This window comes from Oncorhynchus clarkii, chromosome 1, assembly GCF_045791955.1.
Source record: "Oncorhynchus clarkii lewisi isolate Uvic-CL-2024 chromosome 1, UVic_Ocla_1.0, whole genome shotgun sequence".
Lineage (NCBI taxonomy): Eukaryota > Metazoa > Chordata > Actinopteri > Salmoniformes > Salmonidae > Oncorhynchus > Oncorhynchus clarkii.
Genome location: NC_092147.1, coordinates 81,185,207 through 81,202,460, shown reverse-complemented (window position 1 = coordinate 81,202,460; position 17,254 = coordinate 81,185,207). Strand labels below are relative to the sequence as shown.

The following is a 17,254-nucleotide window of genomic DNA, read 5'->3' as shown; positions in this document are numbered from 1 at the left end:
GCATGTTACATTACATGCATGATCTTCTCACCTCAACATCCACAATATGGTGGAACGAGGTGTGCTTCACACACCTAGGTAAAACCCATGTCTTGAATGTGATTCAAAACTGCAGAAATGGTTTGTTGATGACGGATTGTACTGTGCATCTACAATGAATGCCAAATCCATAACGCTTTGGTTCAGACATCACTACCTTTTCTATACCTAAAGACATGAGACAGTTGAGAATATATGCTATTGAGTCTTTGAAGGAGCCAATAAAGTGAATGATTCTGTTTGGGTCAGGGCCTAAGACTTGGGGTCGTAAGTCAAGTAAAAAGGAATATTGGCTCATATTGACTCAAAACCACCAACAAAAAAAGTTTGGGAACCCCTGCCCTAGCTATGTCACCCAGCGATTCTCTACTTCTCAAGTCCTCAGGTGTGTTGGTGTGTGTTTGGCGTGCTGTGCCCTCCTTGGCCTCTGTCTCGCTCTGACTCTGTTTTGGGTCTCCCTTCTCTCAGTGAACGACTCCAACGTTCAGTTCTTGGACCAAGATGATGACGACGACCCGGACACAGAGCTGTACCTGACGCAGCCCTTCGCCTGTGGAACCGCCTTCGCTGTCAGCGTGCTGGACTCTCTCATGAGTGCAGTGAGTAGACATTACTAAGTATACGCTACTCAATTTACACAGTTCTTAGTATGCACTTGACCTTTTTGGCACTTTTTTTCATTTTATTTAGTCCGACATGTTACTAGGTAGTCTGACATGTTACTAGGTAGTCTGACATGTTACTAGGTAGTCCGACTTGTTACTAGGTAGTCCGACTTGTTACTAGGTAGTCCGACATGTTACTAGGTAGTCTGACATGTTACTAGGTAGTCTGACATGTTACTAGGTAGTCCGACATGTTACTAGGTAGTCTGACATGTTACTAGGTAGTCTGACATGTTACTAGGTAGTCCGACATGTTACTAGGTAGTCTGACATGTTACTAGGTAGTCCGACATGTTACTAGGTAGTCTGACATGTTACCAGGTAGTCCAACATGTTACCAGGTAGTCTGACATGTTACTAGGTAGTCTGACATGTTACTAGGTAGTCCGACATGTTACTAGGTAGTCCGACATGTTACTAGGTCGTCTGACATGTTACTTTAGTTTGACATGTACTAGGTAGAAGTTTATCGCATAATCCAGTACCAAAATTATATTTTTTGTGAACAGTCTATATTTCATCCATATTTATAAATATTTTCTATCCATATTTTAATCCCTATTTTATTTACATAGGCTAGTGGCTGTTAAGACCGTAGGGTGAAGCAGCATTTTTAGACGGTAAAAGTTTCATATTGTTGCAGTTGCAACATGCAGCAGTCAAGGACTAAAATTGATTGGTTTGAACACAGTCAGTTAGGAGTCAGTCCAGTGTTGCGTACTAGATGTCAGCAACCACAAGACAAGGCACAGATAGTGGGTTTACTGTAAGACGTGCATACGGTCTTTAAACAAAGTAGTTTAAAGGTCGGAACTAAGTACTGTATACTATGTACTGTATAATTGGTAGTGTATACTTGGTAGTGTCTACTCACCTGCACCCATGTCTGCTGTCTCTAAAGCTGGCTGTTGAATTGAAGATGCTTTTGGTTTAAATAAGTGTGAAACGTAGCAAAGATGCATTTCAAAACACTGCAGATCTAATGCACTTTTTGGAAGCAAATTTGAAGTCACACACACACACACACACACACACACACACACACACACACACACACACACACACACACACACACACACACACACACACACACACACAGAGACAGACAGACAGACAGACAGACAGACACACAGACACACAGACACACAGAGACAGACAGACAGACAGACAGACACACACACAGAGACAGACACACACACAGAGACAGACAGACAGACAGACAGACAGACAGACAGACAGACATGCAGACGCGCACGCAGACAGACAGACAGACAGACAGACAGACAGACAGACACACACACAGACACACAGAGACAGACAGACAGACAGACAGACACACACACAGAGACAGACACACACACAGAGACAGACAGACAGACAGACAGACAGACAGACAGACAGACGCGCACGCAGACAGACAGACAGACAGACAGACAGACAGACAGACAGACAGACAGACAGAGCCTCTCAGAGTTAAGGAAAGGGTTAGACTTAACGGATATGGATGTGTCAGATAAGATGCTCTGCTCAGCGCAGCAGCATTACGGAGTAGGCAGAAGTTGGTAAATGAAATGCCACATTGATCAGACAGCGCTGCCAGCTCCAATGACATCAAAAGGGAAGTTGTTGCCACCACTCCTCATATAAAGTGTCACGAAACAAACTTTCAAGGAGCTTATTAGATCTTTTAACAAGGTAAGTGCTGAGGTTCCCTCTAATGGCACATTTGACATGCAAAGGTGGGCCATCAAGGTCCAAAAAAACACTTTCATCTTTCAACAATGAGAGAGAGAGGAGCTCACTACCACATGTTCTGTGATGTCTCTCGCTCTCGCTCTCTCTCTCCCACCCACTGCCGATTAAGGCAGCCCCCCGCACCTCTCTGATTCAGAGGGGTTGGGTTAAATGCGGAAGACACATTTCAGTTGAAGGCACTCAGTTGTACAGCTGACTTGGTACCCTTTCCATTTCCACCCTCTCTCTCTCTCTCTCTCCCCTCTTCCCCATCTATCCCCTCTTCACCCATCCCATCCCTCCCCTTTTCCCCTTCTCCATCTCTCCCCTTTTCCTCTTCCCCATCTCTCCCCTCTTCACCCATCCCATCTCTCCCCTCTTCGCCATCCCATCTCTCCCCTCTTCCCCATCCCATCTCTCCCCCTTCTCTATCTCTCCCCTCTCCCCCTTATCCATCTCTCCCCTCATCGCCCATCCCATCTCTCCCCTCTTCACCCATCCCATCTCTCCCCTCTTCACCATCCCATCTCTCCCCTCTCCCCCATCCCATCTCTCCCCTCTCCCCCTTCTCCATCTCTCCCCTCTTCACCCATCCCATCTCTCCCCTCTTCACCCACCCAATCTCTCCCCTCTCCCCCTTCTCCATCTCTCCCCTCTCTCCCATCCCATCTCTCCCCTCTTCACCCATCCCATCTCTCCCCTCTTCACCCATCCAATCTCTCCCATCTTCCCCATCCCATCTCTCCCATCTCCCCTTCTCCATCTCTCCCCGCTTTCCCATCCCATCTCTCCCCTCTCCCCTTCTCCATCTCTCCCCCTTCCCCATCCCATCTCTCCCCTCTCCCCTTCTCCATCCCATCTCTCCCCTCTGCCCTTCTCCATATCTCCCCTCTTCACCCATCCCATCTCTCCCCTCTTCCCTTCTCCATCTCTCCCCTCTTCCCCATCTCTCCCCTCTTCCCTTCTCCATCTCTCCCCTCTTCCCCACCCCATCTCTCCCCTCTCCCCACCCCATCTCTCCCCTCTCTCCCTTCTCCATCTCTCCTCTCTCTCCCTTCTCCATCTCTCCCCCCTTCACCCATCCAATCTCTCCCCTCTTCCCCACCCCATTTCTCCCCTCTCCCCCTTCTCTTCCTTCTTCCCCATCTTATCTCCCCATCTCTCCCCTCTTCACCCCTCTCCCCCTTCTCTATCTCTCCCCTTATCGCCACAATCTCTCCCCTCTTCCCCCTTATCCCCCCTTCTCCATCCCTTCCCCCTTATCTCCCCCTTCTACATCTCTCCCCTCTCCGCCACATATCCTCTACCGTTGTGGCTCTAATGGTGTCTCCTTACTTACGGATCTCACATCCTTTTATCTCTGCAGACATACTTCAACGATAATATCCTCACCCTGATCCGGACGCTGGTGACTGGGGGAGCCACCCCAGAGCTAGAGGCTCTACTGGCTGAGGAGAACGCCCTGCAAGGGGGCTACAGCACGCCACAGACACTGGCCAACCGAGACAGGTGTCGTGTTGCCCAACTGGCCCTGTACGATGGGCCCTTTGCCGACTTGGGGGTAAGCGAATGTTTAAATGGAGCTGACAGGTTTTGGCACTCGACAGCAGCACCCATCCCGCATGCTTGGCTCCTTGCGGCACTTAATACAAAGTGAAGAACAGAGAACACGCAAAGGGTGCTCTGCTTAGGAGGAGGAAGGAGGGTTCTGGAGTGTGTGTATGTTTGAGCTGGGTGATATGGAAAAAAATCCATATTGCGGTAAATTGACACATTTTTTGCTATAAATAACAAAATAATAATAAAATCATTTTTGGGGGAGGTGCTAGAGCTGGGCGATATGGACAAAAAGTAATATTGCGATAAATGTAACTGTTTTGCTCGATAACAACAAATACAACAATCATTTATTTTATTCTATGTTACTTTACAAGCAGCAGGGCTCTAGAATAGTTTTTTTTCCAGTGCCAAATAAGACAGCTGAGATGGTAGCCTATGATTCAAAAAGTCAGCTATTTCATCTAACATATCCAGGAAATGCATGATTGATATTTTGATGTGCAACCTCCAGAATGATCAGATTTCATTTAGTCTCTTCAGAGAATTTCCCGACGTCTTTATGCTTATTGACCTATAGGCTGTATTATACACCACCCGAGGAAGTGGGAACTCAAAACCCTTAGCTAGAATTATTAGGCTAATTGATTCATCTGTCAGTAAATGTAGCTCATGTCCTTTAAAGACTTTCCAGCGCTAGGATACAGGCCTATTCACTGCAAATGACGCTCTCCGGCCCGCAATGCAACAAAACCTTACTACACTAAAGCCTACTCCCGGTGTAAAGTGGTGCCATGAACTCAATATAAGAGTAACTAGAACAACAGTAGTTACTTTGAAAACTGTATTTTTCCTACAATAGGATTTTGAGCAACGGCCATATGCTTGTGCTTGTCAGAATGCGTCTCTCCCTCCTCCATGCACACAGTGGGGAGAGGGAGAGAGAGTCAGCTGTCAACAGCGAAACGGTGACAGGCATATACTTGCAGAGCAGGAATCACCATAATGCATAGGCTATTACTGTTGACCAAATAATGGTTCTAGAACAATCTACAGGAATGTTGTGTAGCCAAATCACCTAAAATTACCAACGTAAGCAAAATGCTTCGGTTTTTCGTCCCAGCATTGCTGTGTGTGTGTTCTGGAATGAAGAAGGTCTCTTTCCCCAAAACATACAGCAGGATGTATCCAGGGCACTGCAGTTTGACATTTAAAAAAACTTGGATTATTTTGTAATTTCGACAAATGATTGCACTGTATAAGCCAACACACCCTGATGTTGTTTTTGATTTGCCGTTTGTTGTTTTCCAGGATGGTGGTTGCTATGGAGATTTGTTCTGTAAAGCATTGAAGACATACAACATGTTGTGCTTCGGAATCTACAGATTGAGAGACGCTCACCTTGCCACACCTAGCCAGTGTACCAAACGGTGAGACAGTCAGTGTTACATCCACCCATCTCACTTGTCAAGGTGTAACAACATCAGCTGTTTCCCATTATAATATTAGCAGTTATGTGATTATATTATACTGTTTATCGTAGACACTTATGTGATTAGATAACTCTACAAACTAGATGCATTTCGACTTCATGCCTCTAACACAGAACATTTTTTATTCAAAATAAATCTGCTTTGAAATCTTGTAACTGATTAGTTTTCAACCACGCCCCATTAGCTTTCTGTGATGTATTTGTTTTTATAAACTGAGTGGTTCGAGCCCTGAATGCTGATTGGCTGTATGACAAAAGGTTTTCTTTACTGCTCTAATTACGTTGGTAACCAGTTTATAATAGCAATAAGGCACCTCGGGGGTTTGTGGTATATGGCCAATGTACAGTACATTCAGAAAGTCTTCAGACCCCTTCACCTCTTCCACATTTTGTTAGTTTGGAACCACCAAGACTCTTCCTAGAGCTGGCCACCCGGCCAAACTGAGCAATCGGGGGAGAAGGGCCTTGGTCAGGGAGGTGATAAGAACCCATTGGTCACTCTGACAGAGCTCCAGAGTACCTTTGTGGAGATGGGAGAACCTTCCAGAAGGACAACCATCTTTGCAGCACTCCACCAATCAGGCCTTTATGGTAGAGTGGCCAGACGGAACCCACTCCTCAGTAAAAGGCACATGACAGCCCGCTTGGAATTTGCCAAAAGGCACCTAAAGTACTCTCAAGACCATGAGAAACAAGATTCTCTGGTCTGATGAAATCATAATTGAACTCTTTGGCCTGAATGCCAAGCGTCACGTCTGGAGGAAACCTGGCACCATCCGTACCGTGAAGCATGGTGGTGGCAGCTTCTTGCTGTGGGGATGTTTTCATCAACAGGTACTGGAAGACAAGTCAGGATCGAGGGAAAGATGAACGGAGCAAAGTACAGAGAGATCCTTGATGAAAACCTGCTCCAGAGTTCTCAGGACCTCAGACGGGGGCGAAGGTTCACCTTTCACCTTCCAACAGGAAAACAACTCTAAGCACACAGCAAGGACAACATAGGAGTGGCAGGAGTCTTTGAATGTCCTTGAGTGGCCCAGCCAGAGCCTGGACTTGAACCCGATCGAACATCTCTGCAGAGACCTAAAAATAGCTGTGCAACGACGCTCCCCATCCAACTTGACAGAGTTTGAGAGGATCTCCAGAGAAGAATGGGAGAAACTCCCCTAATACAGGTGTGCCTAGCTTGTAGTGTCATACCCAAGAAGACTCAAGGCTGTAATCGCTAAATATGCAAAAATGTTTAAAACAATGTTTTTTCTTTGGCATTTGTGTGTAGATTGATGAGGAAAAAGATTGATTTAATACATTTTAGAAAAAGGCTGTAACGTAACAAAATGTGGAAAAAGTCAAGGTATCTGAATGCACTGTACCATGGCCAAGGGCTGTATTCAGGCACTCTGCATTACGTTGAGTCTAAGAACAGCCCTTAGCCATGGTATATTGGTCATATACACCCCCCCCTCCCCTGGCCTTATTGCTTAATTATACATTGACTAATCAGTATTGTTCTGTTTTCTACCAACTCCTATCCTTTCCTTTATACAGGTATGTGATCACCAACCCTCCGTATGAGTTTGAGTTGGTCCCCACAGATCTGATCTTCTGTCTGATGCAGTTTGACCACAACGCGGGCCAGTCTCGGACCAGCCTTTCCCACAGCTCCCACTCCTCCCATTCCTCCAGCAAAAAGAGCTCATCTGTCCACTCCATCCCCACCACCAACCGCCAGAACCGCAGCAGCAAGGCTCGGGAGGCTGGCCACAAACAGAAGTAGGTGGAGGAGGTGTGTGTGTGTGTGTGTGTGTGTGTGTGTGTGTGTGTGTGTGTGTGTGTGTGTGTGTGTGTGTGTGTGTGTGTGTGTGTGTGTGTGTGTGTGTGTGTGTGTGTGTGTGTGTGTGTGTGTGTGTGTGTGTGTGTGTGTGTGTGTGTCTGTGTCTGTGTCTGTGTGTGTGTGTGTGTGTCTGTGTGTGTGTGTCTGTGTGTGTGTCTGTGTAGTATGTGTTCCCAAAAGTTTCCTGTGGGTGTTGTGTCTATGTAGAGTTGTGGCCAAAAGGTGTGTGTGTGTCACTGTTTGGTCAGTTATCTCTGTCTGTATGTTTATTGGGGTTTGGGTTTTGTTTCTGAGATTTTGTGCTCAATGTCAACGTCATGTTTGTGCAATGTTTGCTCCATAACCATCAGCATGTGGTCCTTGCTCTGACATCTCTGCCTGCCTCCATAGCTACTGTACCATGATCCAATCAATGGAACTAAGGGGAAACTTTGATGTGCATTGTTTTCACCGACAAACTGTCTTAAAAATTTCCTTCGACCTCATTGAACCTTTATTTAAGCATTATTTTAAGAACGCAAAATATCACCGAAAGATGACAAGGAACATAGGTCTTTCTATAACAATCATATGTTGTCTTTGTACCAGGCCGGTGACGGGCGTGGCAGGCATTTTGTCTCGATAAGACACGGTACAGTGCACTCGGGAAAGTATTCAGACTCCTTAAACTTTTTCCACATTTTGTTACGTTACAGCCTTATTCTAAAATTAATTTAATTGTTTTTTTCCCCCTCATCAATCTAAACACACTACCCCATAATGACGAACCAAAAACTGGTTGTTTAGACATTTTGCTCATTTAAAAAAAACACAAACCTGAAATATTACATTTACATACATATTCAGACCCTTTACTCAGTACTTTGTTGAAGCACCTTTGGCAGTGTTTACAGCTTCGAGTCTTCTTGGGTATGACGCAACAAGCTTGGCACACCTGTATTTGGGGAGTTTCTCCCATTCTTCTCAGTAGATCCTATCAAGCTCTGTTAGGTTGGATGGGGAGTGCTGCTGCACAGCTATTTTCAGGTCTCTCTAGAGATGTTCGATTGGGTTCAAGTCCGGGCTCTGGCTGAGCCACTCAAGGACATTCAGAGACTTGTCCCGAAGCCACCCATGCGTTGTCTTGGCTGTGTGCTTAGGGTCATTGTTCTGTTGGAAGGTGAACCTTCGCTCCAGTCTGGGGTCCTGAGCGCTCTGGAGGAGGTTTTCATCAAGGATCTCTCTGTACTTTGCTCCGTTCATCTTTTCCTCGATCCTGACTAGTCTCCCAGTTCGTGCTGCTGAAAAACATCCCAACAGCATGATGCTGCCACCACCATGCTTTCACCATAGGGATGGTGCCAGGTTTCCTCCAGACACGATGCTTGGCATTCAGGCAAAGAGTTCAATCTTGGTTTCATCAGACCAGAGAATCTTGTTTTTGATGGTCTGAGTGTCCTTTAGGTGCCCTTTTGGCAAACTCCAAGTGGGCTGTCATGTGTCGTTTACTGAGGAGTGGCTTACGTCTGTCCAGGAAGAGTCTTGGTTGTTCCAAACTTCTTCCTTTTAAGAATGATGGAGGCACTGTGTTCTTGGACCTTCAATGCTGTAGAAATTTTTTGGAATCCTTCCCCAGATCTGTGCCTCGACACAGTCCTGTCTCTGAGCTCTACGGACAATTCCTTCGACCTTGGTTTTTGCTCTGACAGGCACTGTCAACTGTGGGATCTTAAGTGTGTTCTTTTCCAAATCATGTCCAATCAATTATATTTATCACAGGTGGACTCCATTCAAGTTCTAGAAACATCTCACGGATGAGCCATGGAAACAGCTGAGCTGAGCTCAACTTCGAGTCTCATAGCAAAGGGTCTGAATACTTATGTAAATAAGGTATTTCTGTTATTAATATTTAATACATTTGCAAAAAATGATAAAAACCTGTTTTGGCTTTGTCATTATGGGGTATTATGTGTAGATTGAGGATTTGATTTGATCCATTTTAGAGTAAGGCTGTAACATAACAGAATGTGGAAAAGTGAAGAGGTCTGAATATTTTCTGAATGCACTGTACAGTATGTTTTTACTTTGACTCATATTGGTATAGCCTGCTTATTTGTTAGTGTACGTACCAACAGCATGCCATGGTTATGGATTGAATGTAACATGATTTACGTAGACTAAACATTTTACCCAACATGACCACATTTTGTCCAGAGAAGCTGATGTTCCAGATGATTGTCCATGATAAACGTCATTAAACCATCTGTGTTGACATCTATCTGGTTATTGTGTCTGTTCTGAGACATGGCATGTCCATGGTCCTAGTTCTACATCTCAAATGCTTATTTTTAGTTCTGTTTTAAATTTGGATGTGTTTTGCATAATATAATATATAATTTAAGTTATATTAAATGATAAGGAAGTAATAATTGTAAAATTACCCAGAGAATATGATTTTGATGGTAAGAAAAGACATCATGCTACTAAGTACTCCCTAAACAATGATATATCATTTATCAATGTCCATTCTTAAGCTTAAAGACAACAGACCAATTGAAATGTCTTAGTGTCATTTTAAATGTCCCTTAGCATTTGCCTTCAATGCTTTTCAAACATGGTGTCATCGGGAAGCGAAGTGTAGGTGTTCAGTATCTAGAAACATAAACAGGGCTAAGGCAACATCTGACAAGTAGGGTTGGGGTCAATTTAGGACGTAAACTGAAATAGCATTTTACATTTTATCAATGAGGCCTTGATTACGTTAGAAAATAGCCATAGTTGTCAGTGTTTACATACTGTAGAGAACAGCAAGAGATCCAGTGATTGTGTTTGAGACGTGTTATTTGCCTTGTATAGACTGTAATACCTCACTTACTTAGATTACCTACTTCTCTTTCTGAAGTGCAACAAGGATGAATAGAATGAGCCAAGGTATGCAAGTTAACAATTCTGCATGTCCTACTATTACAATAGCAACCTTTACGTGGGGTTCTAATCATAACTTTGTCCCTGTGGCAATTGTTATGACAAGGGGAGGTTTAATAGTCTTTCTGTTATTTTCCTGTAAGGATAAGTCATCATGCCTCAGTTTAAGTTTTGCTTTTGGACAAATGGAAAGCAAAATGGCTGCCGCTGCCTCTGCCCTCTCCCTGTCATGCCCAGGACCATCTCTGCATTGGCTCTTCCTGCCTTTCTGTTTTATCTCCTTCACACCCTAATTCACCTGATTATGCTTTTTCTTTGTTTTCTTCTGACAGAGCCTCTATTTTGTATCATTTATCATGTTTTTTTGTTTGCTTTATTTCAACTTGAGACAAATTGCATTGTCAGAGGTTTGTGTGTTTGCACATATTCTTTCCTATTGAATGTGATTAGATGTTGTTCAAGTGATAGAAATATGTTGTAATCCGGATTCTGTATAACACTATCAACTGGAGCCACAGAGTGTTGCCTATCACACACTATATAATACAAACATGTAGACATTTGATGACCTAAAGATCATACCTCTCGTAGAGTAGGCTTGAAACCTCCTCAAATTGACATGTTTCGAACTCATAACTCTGTGGTGGTTTCAGGCGATAGACATCTTGCTTCACCTCAGGCAGGGTTTCCTCAGGGTTTCAAAACATCAAACACTTGTGCTGTAACACACTTGCCTGAGCACTAAGTTGACTGAAACACACACACACTTACATTCACACAGACCCACATGCACACACTCCAAATTTGAAATAACTTTACCTGGAAGGAAATTACCTGACTTGAAACCTATGATCCCTCATGCTATATAAGACGGCTACTTAAACTGAGACAGGAATATATGACATGACACCGTATGGATTATTCAACACTAACACTTTGTTTCTGCCCCATCCCATCCCTCCGCAGAAAGGAAATGGTTTACAGATGAACCAGAAAATGCCTACCAACGGAACATTCAGATCAAGCCCATGAGCACTCACATGGCCAACCAAGTCAACCAATACAAATCCACTAGCAGTCTGATACCACCAATCAGAGAAGTTGAAGATGAATGCTGAAAACCAGGCCTGCTTGATGACTCATGAGAATTCTGGACGCTCTTATGAAAGGAGATAAGAGATGGCGAACAGGGATGACGATGATTAATTGGTCCCCACTCATTCTACAGATCAAGGGTTTGACATAAACACCACAACTGGAAGGGGCCTCCTATGTGTATACCTGCAATGTTACTTCCATGCTCTTCATGTTTCATTTATCAATCTTCCATAGAGATGTACATAATGACAATCTAATGAGGATTGTACACCCCCTCCCCCTTAGCACTTTTTGAAATGATTTGAAGAGTTGAAGAGAGAAGATTAAGTACTTCCTGTAATTATTTGCAATCGTTCATCACCTCTTCGTGTGACCAGACTCCATGGCTACTGTATTTTGAGGTTAGTACTTGTTGTTGGAGGATGAGGGTCACGGCAGTTCGCTCATCGTTCACCACATCTCCCAAAAACGCCATTGGGGCTGACCACTCATACACCGTGTCTGTTTCTGTTCTATTTGCACTAAAACTAATCACGTTATTTTGCAACACGACGACGGGAAACATTGACATCTCCCCAAAACAACACCCATCACAGAAATGTGAACTTTTTGGTTGTCGATTCACTTTGTCATTTGAAGAGGTGTACAGATCCATTACATAACTGCTTAGGGTATGCTACTGTATGTCAACATGCTGTTGAGTAATCATCTGAATGAATGCATTCGAGTCCTGTAGATCATATTGTAAATCAGTTGTCTTGAGACTCAGAGTACTGTAAGAGATAGTTCTGGGATAAGCTGGTTGACCGTATATAGCTACACTGTACCTACATCTGTTCTGGGGATATCACAATGGCTATGGATCATAATGATGTCTTTGACCGTGTTTCAAGCTCCTATCATCGCATGGTGCCTGAGCCCTTTTATAACAATACAGCGCAGATGATCAACTTAACCTGAAAACATGAAAGAGGACGAAGGACAACCTTGTCCTATCCCTTATGTGTAAACATGAAAGGGGACGAAGGACAACCTTGTCATATCCCTTATGTGTAAACATGAAAGGGGACGAAGGACAACCTAGTCATATCCCTTGTGTGTAAACATGAAAGGGGACGAAGGACAACCTTGTCCTATCCCTTGTGTAAACATGAAAGGGGACGAAGGACAACCTTGTCCTATCCCTTATGTGTAAACATGAAAGGGGACGAAGGACAACCTTGTCCTATTCCTTGTGTAAACATGAAAGGGGACGAAGGACAACTTTGTCCTATCCCTTATGTGTAAACATGAAAGAGGTGAATGGACAACTTTGTCTCGTCCCTTGTGAACACGTTAATTGAGTGAAAGGACAACCTTGTACACATCTTGCATATGGCATGTGTGTACTGTACGTGGCAGCAATGTGTCCCCTCAACTGAGTTAGTGTTAGTGTCGTCATCTCTCCATCAGTGTGTATGTGATGGTGGTTCAGCCTCTGAGGGAGCAGCATGTGGGATCAAGGCTTCAAACATGAATGACGAATAGGAACTAGCTCTGTCTGGGGGTTGCCAATCAACTAATGAACTAAGCAAACACTTTTCTTTGCTCACCATCATGCCCAGTCACATCACCAATAATACACCATCTATGATTGAGCTGAATAAATGTGAACAAACATTAGCTGTGTGCCCTAAAAATGTAAGGGAAGCATTTAAGCCGAAACCTATTTAATAACAAAAGAATAAGCATATAATTTCAATATTTTTTTGTCTGTTGAGAAATTCGGAGAAACAATGCCACATATTGCGTAAAATGGGCATCAGTGGGTCCTCCTTTGACCAGCGCCACCACTGCCTGGCACAGGGTTGGTAACAGAGGCAGCAAAGAGCTTGGATGTTCTCCGCTGCCAATCCTGATGTCATCATGACACCTCTAAACACTGTTGGTAAACATTAAGGGAAAAGCTCAATCATAGTTTTGCCACTGATGACGATGAAGAACGCTGGAGAATACTGCCTGTGTTCTTCATGTCATTCTGGTCAAGGCACAAGACAGTGCGTGTTAAAAATGGACCGTTTCTATTTTGTTTTTGATCCAGAGCAACCCAGACAGAGCTGCAGCCTTGGGGAGGAGAGGGTATGGTGCCACAGATGAACCAACTCAATTCTTAACCTAGATACTTTATACATACAAATATGATTCTTTTATATTCATCTGGGCATAATCATGTTGTACTTATTTTTACACATGACGTAGTGAGAAACACTTTGTGAAAGCAATCCATTATTATTATTAGGCCTATAATTACATCAGATTATTTTATTTCTAAGTGAATCACTGTATTTAACATAATCATACCAAAATTATTAATTTCAATTCTGCAATGCTTATAATTAGAAATGTATCATTTTCGGAAGATTAGAAGTCCCCTCTCTTATCCCTGATAAAGTATAGTAATTAAGGGCGCTATTCAATCATATCGCAGAAGTTCAACATTACAGTTTGATTGAAATTTAAAGGCAATGTTTAGCAGAGACTGCATTCACGATAAACGCTGCATATGTCCAGTGGTGGAACAAGTACTTATTGTCATACTTGAGTGAAATTAAAGATACCTTAATAGAAAATTACTCAAGTAAAAGTGAGTCACCCAGTGAAATACTACTTTAGTAAAAGTCTAAAAGTATTTGGTTTTAAATATATATATTTGAAAGTATAAATCATTTCAAATTCCTTATATTAAGCAAACCAGGCAGCATTTTCTTGTTTTTTATTTATTTATGGATAGCCAGTGACACACTCCAACACTCAGGCATAATTTACAAACTAAGTATGTAGGTGTTTGTGTTTAGTGAGTCCGCCAAATCAGAGGCAAGACCAGGGATGTTATCTTGATAAGAGTGTGAATTGTCAAAAATATGAATAGTAAAATACAGATATCCCAAAAAACGACTTAAGTAGTACTTCAAAGTATTTGTTCTTAAGTACTTTACACCACTGCATATGTCGGCTCAATCGGAAATTACATTTACATTTCTATCGCACAATCTGTAACGCTTCAGTGATACAGATTGACTAGAGTCCTAAGTCAATATTGTATAACAGATAACATAAATCTAATGAGAGTCTTAAGTCAATATTGTAGAAGAGATAACATAAATCTTGTGAGAGCCCTAAGTCAATATTGTAGAAAATATATCATAAATCTTGAGAGCCCTAAGTCAATATTGTATAGGAGATAACATAAATCTAATGAGAGCCCTAAGTCAATATTGTATAGGAGATAACATAAATCTAATGAGAGCCCTAAGTCAATATTGTATAGGAGATAACATAAATCTAACTCTGAGCTTCTGTATCAACTGTTGATTGCTCCTCAAAACGTAAATGGGCTTAGTTGAAGGATCTCTGTAGCTGTATTGATAAACTTTATTGTACTGCTCATTTTCATCTGTAAGCAAATACAAATATTGTTGTCTGAGACAAACATAAATGTGACGTAAACAATCACTGGGTGTAAATAATACCCAGACAGTGAGCCAATCGGAAAGGTGCATGAAGCCCCGATCTGGGGCATTTAGGCATTCGTTCTGTTCTGAGAGTAAAACTGGGTGACCTCTACTATCAATGATTGACCTAAATTAGGTCTCTTAGTAAGGAGAGATACATTGAAGTATTGTTTTGTGGGTGTATAATGTCATTCTTCATGAATGTGCGTTTCTAACTATGTGACAGATTGTTAGAACATCATCAGGTTGTTTGCATTGAACAGATAGCCATGATATTATAGACTAAGATAATGTCTTTCTAAAGACCTGTCATTCTTGACAAAAAAAGGACATATATTTGTGTCTCAATATGTTGTGGATATTCAGCCATTATATATAGATTTTTCTGAAGCAAAATGTCCTGAGCTTTCTGTCTGTCTATTGGGTGTGGTGCGACTGCTCATAAACATTTTGTCCTGACGTGAACTTCTGAAGCTTTTGTGCTTACATTGTTGTCACACTTTGTAGCAAGTATAATTATTTTCAGAAAGTATGTGAGTAAAAATGTGTATATAATTGGGTTGTTAATAATATACTCGCTAGACTGAAAAACGAGGAATTAATATTTGACACTGACAATGACTTGACTTGACACATACTATTGACGAAGGACAAACTTATTGTTTTGTCATAAATGGAAAAAAATGTAAACTTGACTTGAGCAGGTTTAACAGGACCTGTATATATGAACCATCACAGAGGTGCAGACATAAGCTGGTACCAGTTCAGCAAAGCTTATCACAGTACAGAGAGAACATACTTCATTTGTTTTCTTGTTAAAATAGTTTCTTTATCAGGGTTTACATTCCATTTTGTCAGCTCTCGTCATTTATGTCACCATAGTAATATCCATGGATTGTTTGAAACTAATTTGTATTATTTGTTTACAGTTTTATTTTTTATTCAGAGGCACTTAAATAATTACCACTGTACTCAGAAATCAAATGGTACAAATCACAACCCAAACAGATGCATACTTAACAGAATAGTCTACCAGTGCATTTCATTATATCTGAATGTTTTTTTATTTTCAATACTTGTACCCACAATTTGTGTGACTGTTTTGACTCAAACTGGAAAAGACACTGGATTGAAACCTGTTCTTACATTAAGCTTGATCTCTTTTTGGCACAAATACTCCACAAATCTATGGTACTGCTGTATACCATATAATATGTTTGTACACGTCTTTGCAATGTACGCCTCTAAAGTTAGTGTTTTGAAGTGCCATGGAAAGTGTTGTTGAACAAGCATCATTCAGTCATTCACTGACTCACTAACTCAGAATGAGTAGGGATTGAGTTAGTTCTTCTCAGAAAGGGAAGTAAATGTGTATGTGTATGTGATTTATACTGGCGTGGAGAACATCCAAGCCATCAATGCCCCCATGCCAGTATAGTGCCAGGCAGTGCTGTAGGTCAAGAGGAGGGCCCATTTCAAGACCCACTATAGCGAAAAGTGGCATTGAAAAGGAAGGAACATGGGGCAGGGACATGGGGCTCATCAAAGTATCATACATCTGAGTTGGTCGTACTGTCTGTAGCTGAAGGTACCTATCTTGTTGTTAGGAGACTGCAGGGAGAGATGTTAAAACATGTTTGTTGTGTGGTAGAAGGTCTGAATGACTGAAGGATGCACAGAGAGCACAGGCCAGGCTGTTTCATGTGGCTCTGGAGTGTTTTAGTCCGCTTAAGATAGTCAGGACTATGAAACGTCACACATCACTGTTACAGTATGTTACATATTTTTGTTTATCTATTTTGTTACTGTAAAGGATGGATAAAATAACTTATTTGCTGGAAAATGTACTAGATGTAATAACATGTATAAAACTATGGGGGGATTTAAGTCTTAACAACACATTGAAATTGCAGGTGGCAATCTTTGTTGATTTTTTTAGGAAAAAAATAAACTTGCAGTATTTTGTGGGGTGGGCTGCCTATCAGTTCGGGTGGAATTCAGGACATTGCTCTCACACATCACATATCTGATTCTTTGGCACATGGTCTACTTAGTTTTGATGGATACATGGAGGATTTGATGGTGCTGGGTAGATCTACCTGACTCTGTCAAACATAATCCGCTGATAAATATACTGTCTTGTACAAAAAGTTTGTACATAAATTGTACATGGTTTCTTTTTGTATTTTCTCAAATTAAAATGGATGTATTTGTGTTCTAAAACTGGAACGTCTCCTCTCATTTCCTTCCAGCATTAGAAAATGTGTATATTCTTTACAGTGATGCATGTGAGCGTTAGACGAAAATACACCGTAGTGACAATATACTACGGTATAGCACAATCACAAGGTGTTAATATTGAATAATGAATTATTCCACAAGGGGCAATTAAACAAATATACAATAGTTAACATTAAAACAAACAACACTAAACATCTTG

General features: G+C 42.0%; 1 protein-coding gene across 3 annotated transcripts in view; it reads left to right on the top strand.

The window, feature by feature from the left end:
* Window positions 1-17,043, top strand: part of LOC139413123 (calcium-activated potassium channel subunit alpha-1a-like) — a 309,221-nt gene extending 292,178 nt beyond the window's left edge. For all 3 annotated transcript variants that reach the window (XM_071160220.1, XM_071160212.1, XM_071160204.1), the window contains 5 exons: window positions 508-638; window positions 3,805-3,999; window positions 5,307-5,425; window positions 7,036-7,260; window positions 11,192-17,043. In XM_071160220.1, the coding sequence (XP_071016321.1) occupies window positions 508-638; window positions 3,805-3,999; window positions 5,307-5,425; window positions 7,036-7,260; window positions 11,192-11,213 (692 nt within the window). In that variant the 3' untranslated portion in view covers window positions 11,214-17,043. The remainder of the gene's footprint in view (window positions 1-507; window positions 639-3,804; window positions 4,000-5,306; window positions 5,426-7,035; window positions 7,261-11,191) is intronic.
* The last annotated feature ends 211 nt before the right edge of the window (window positions 17,044-17,254 follow it).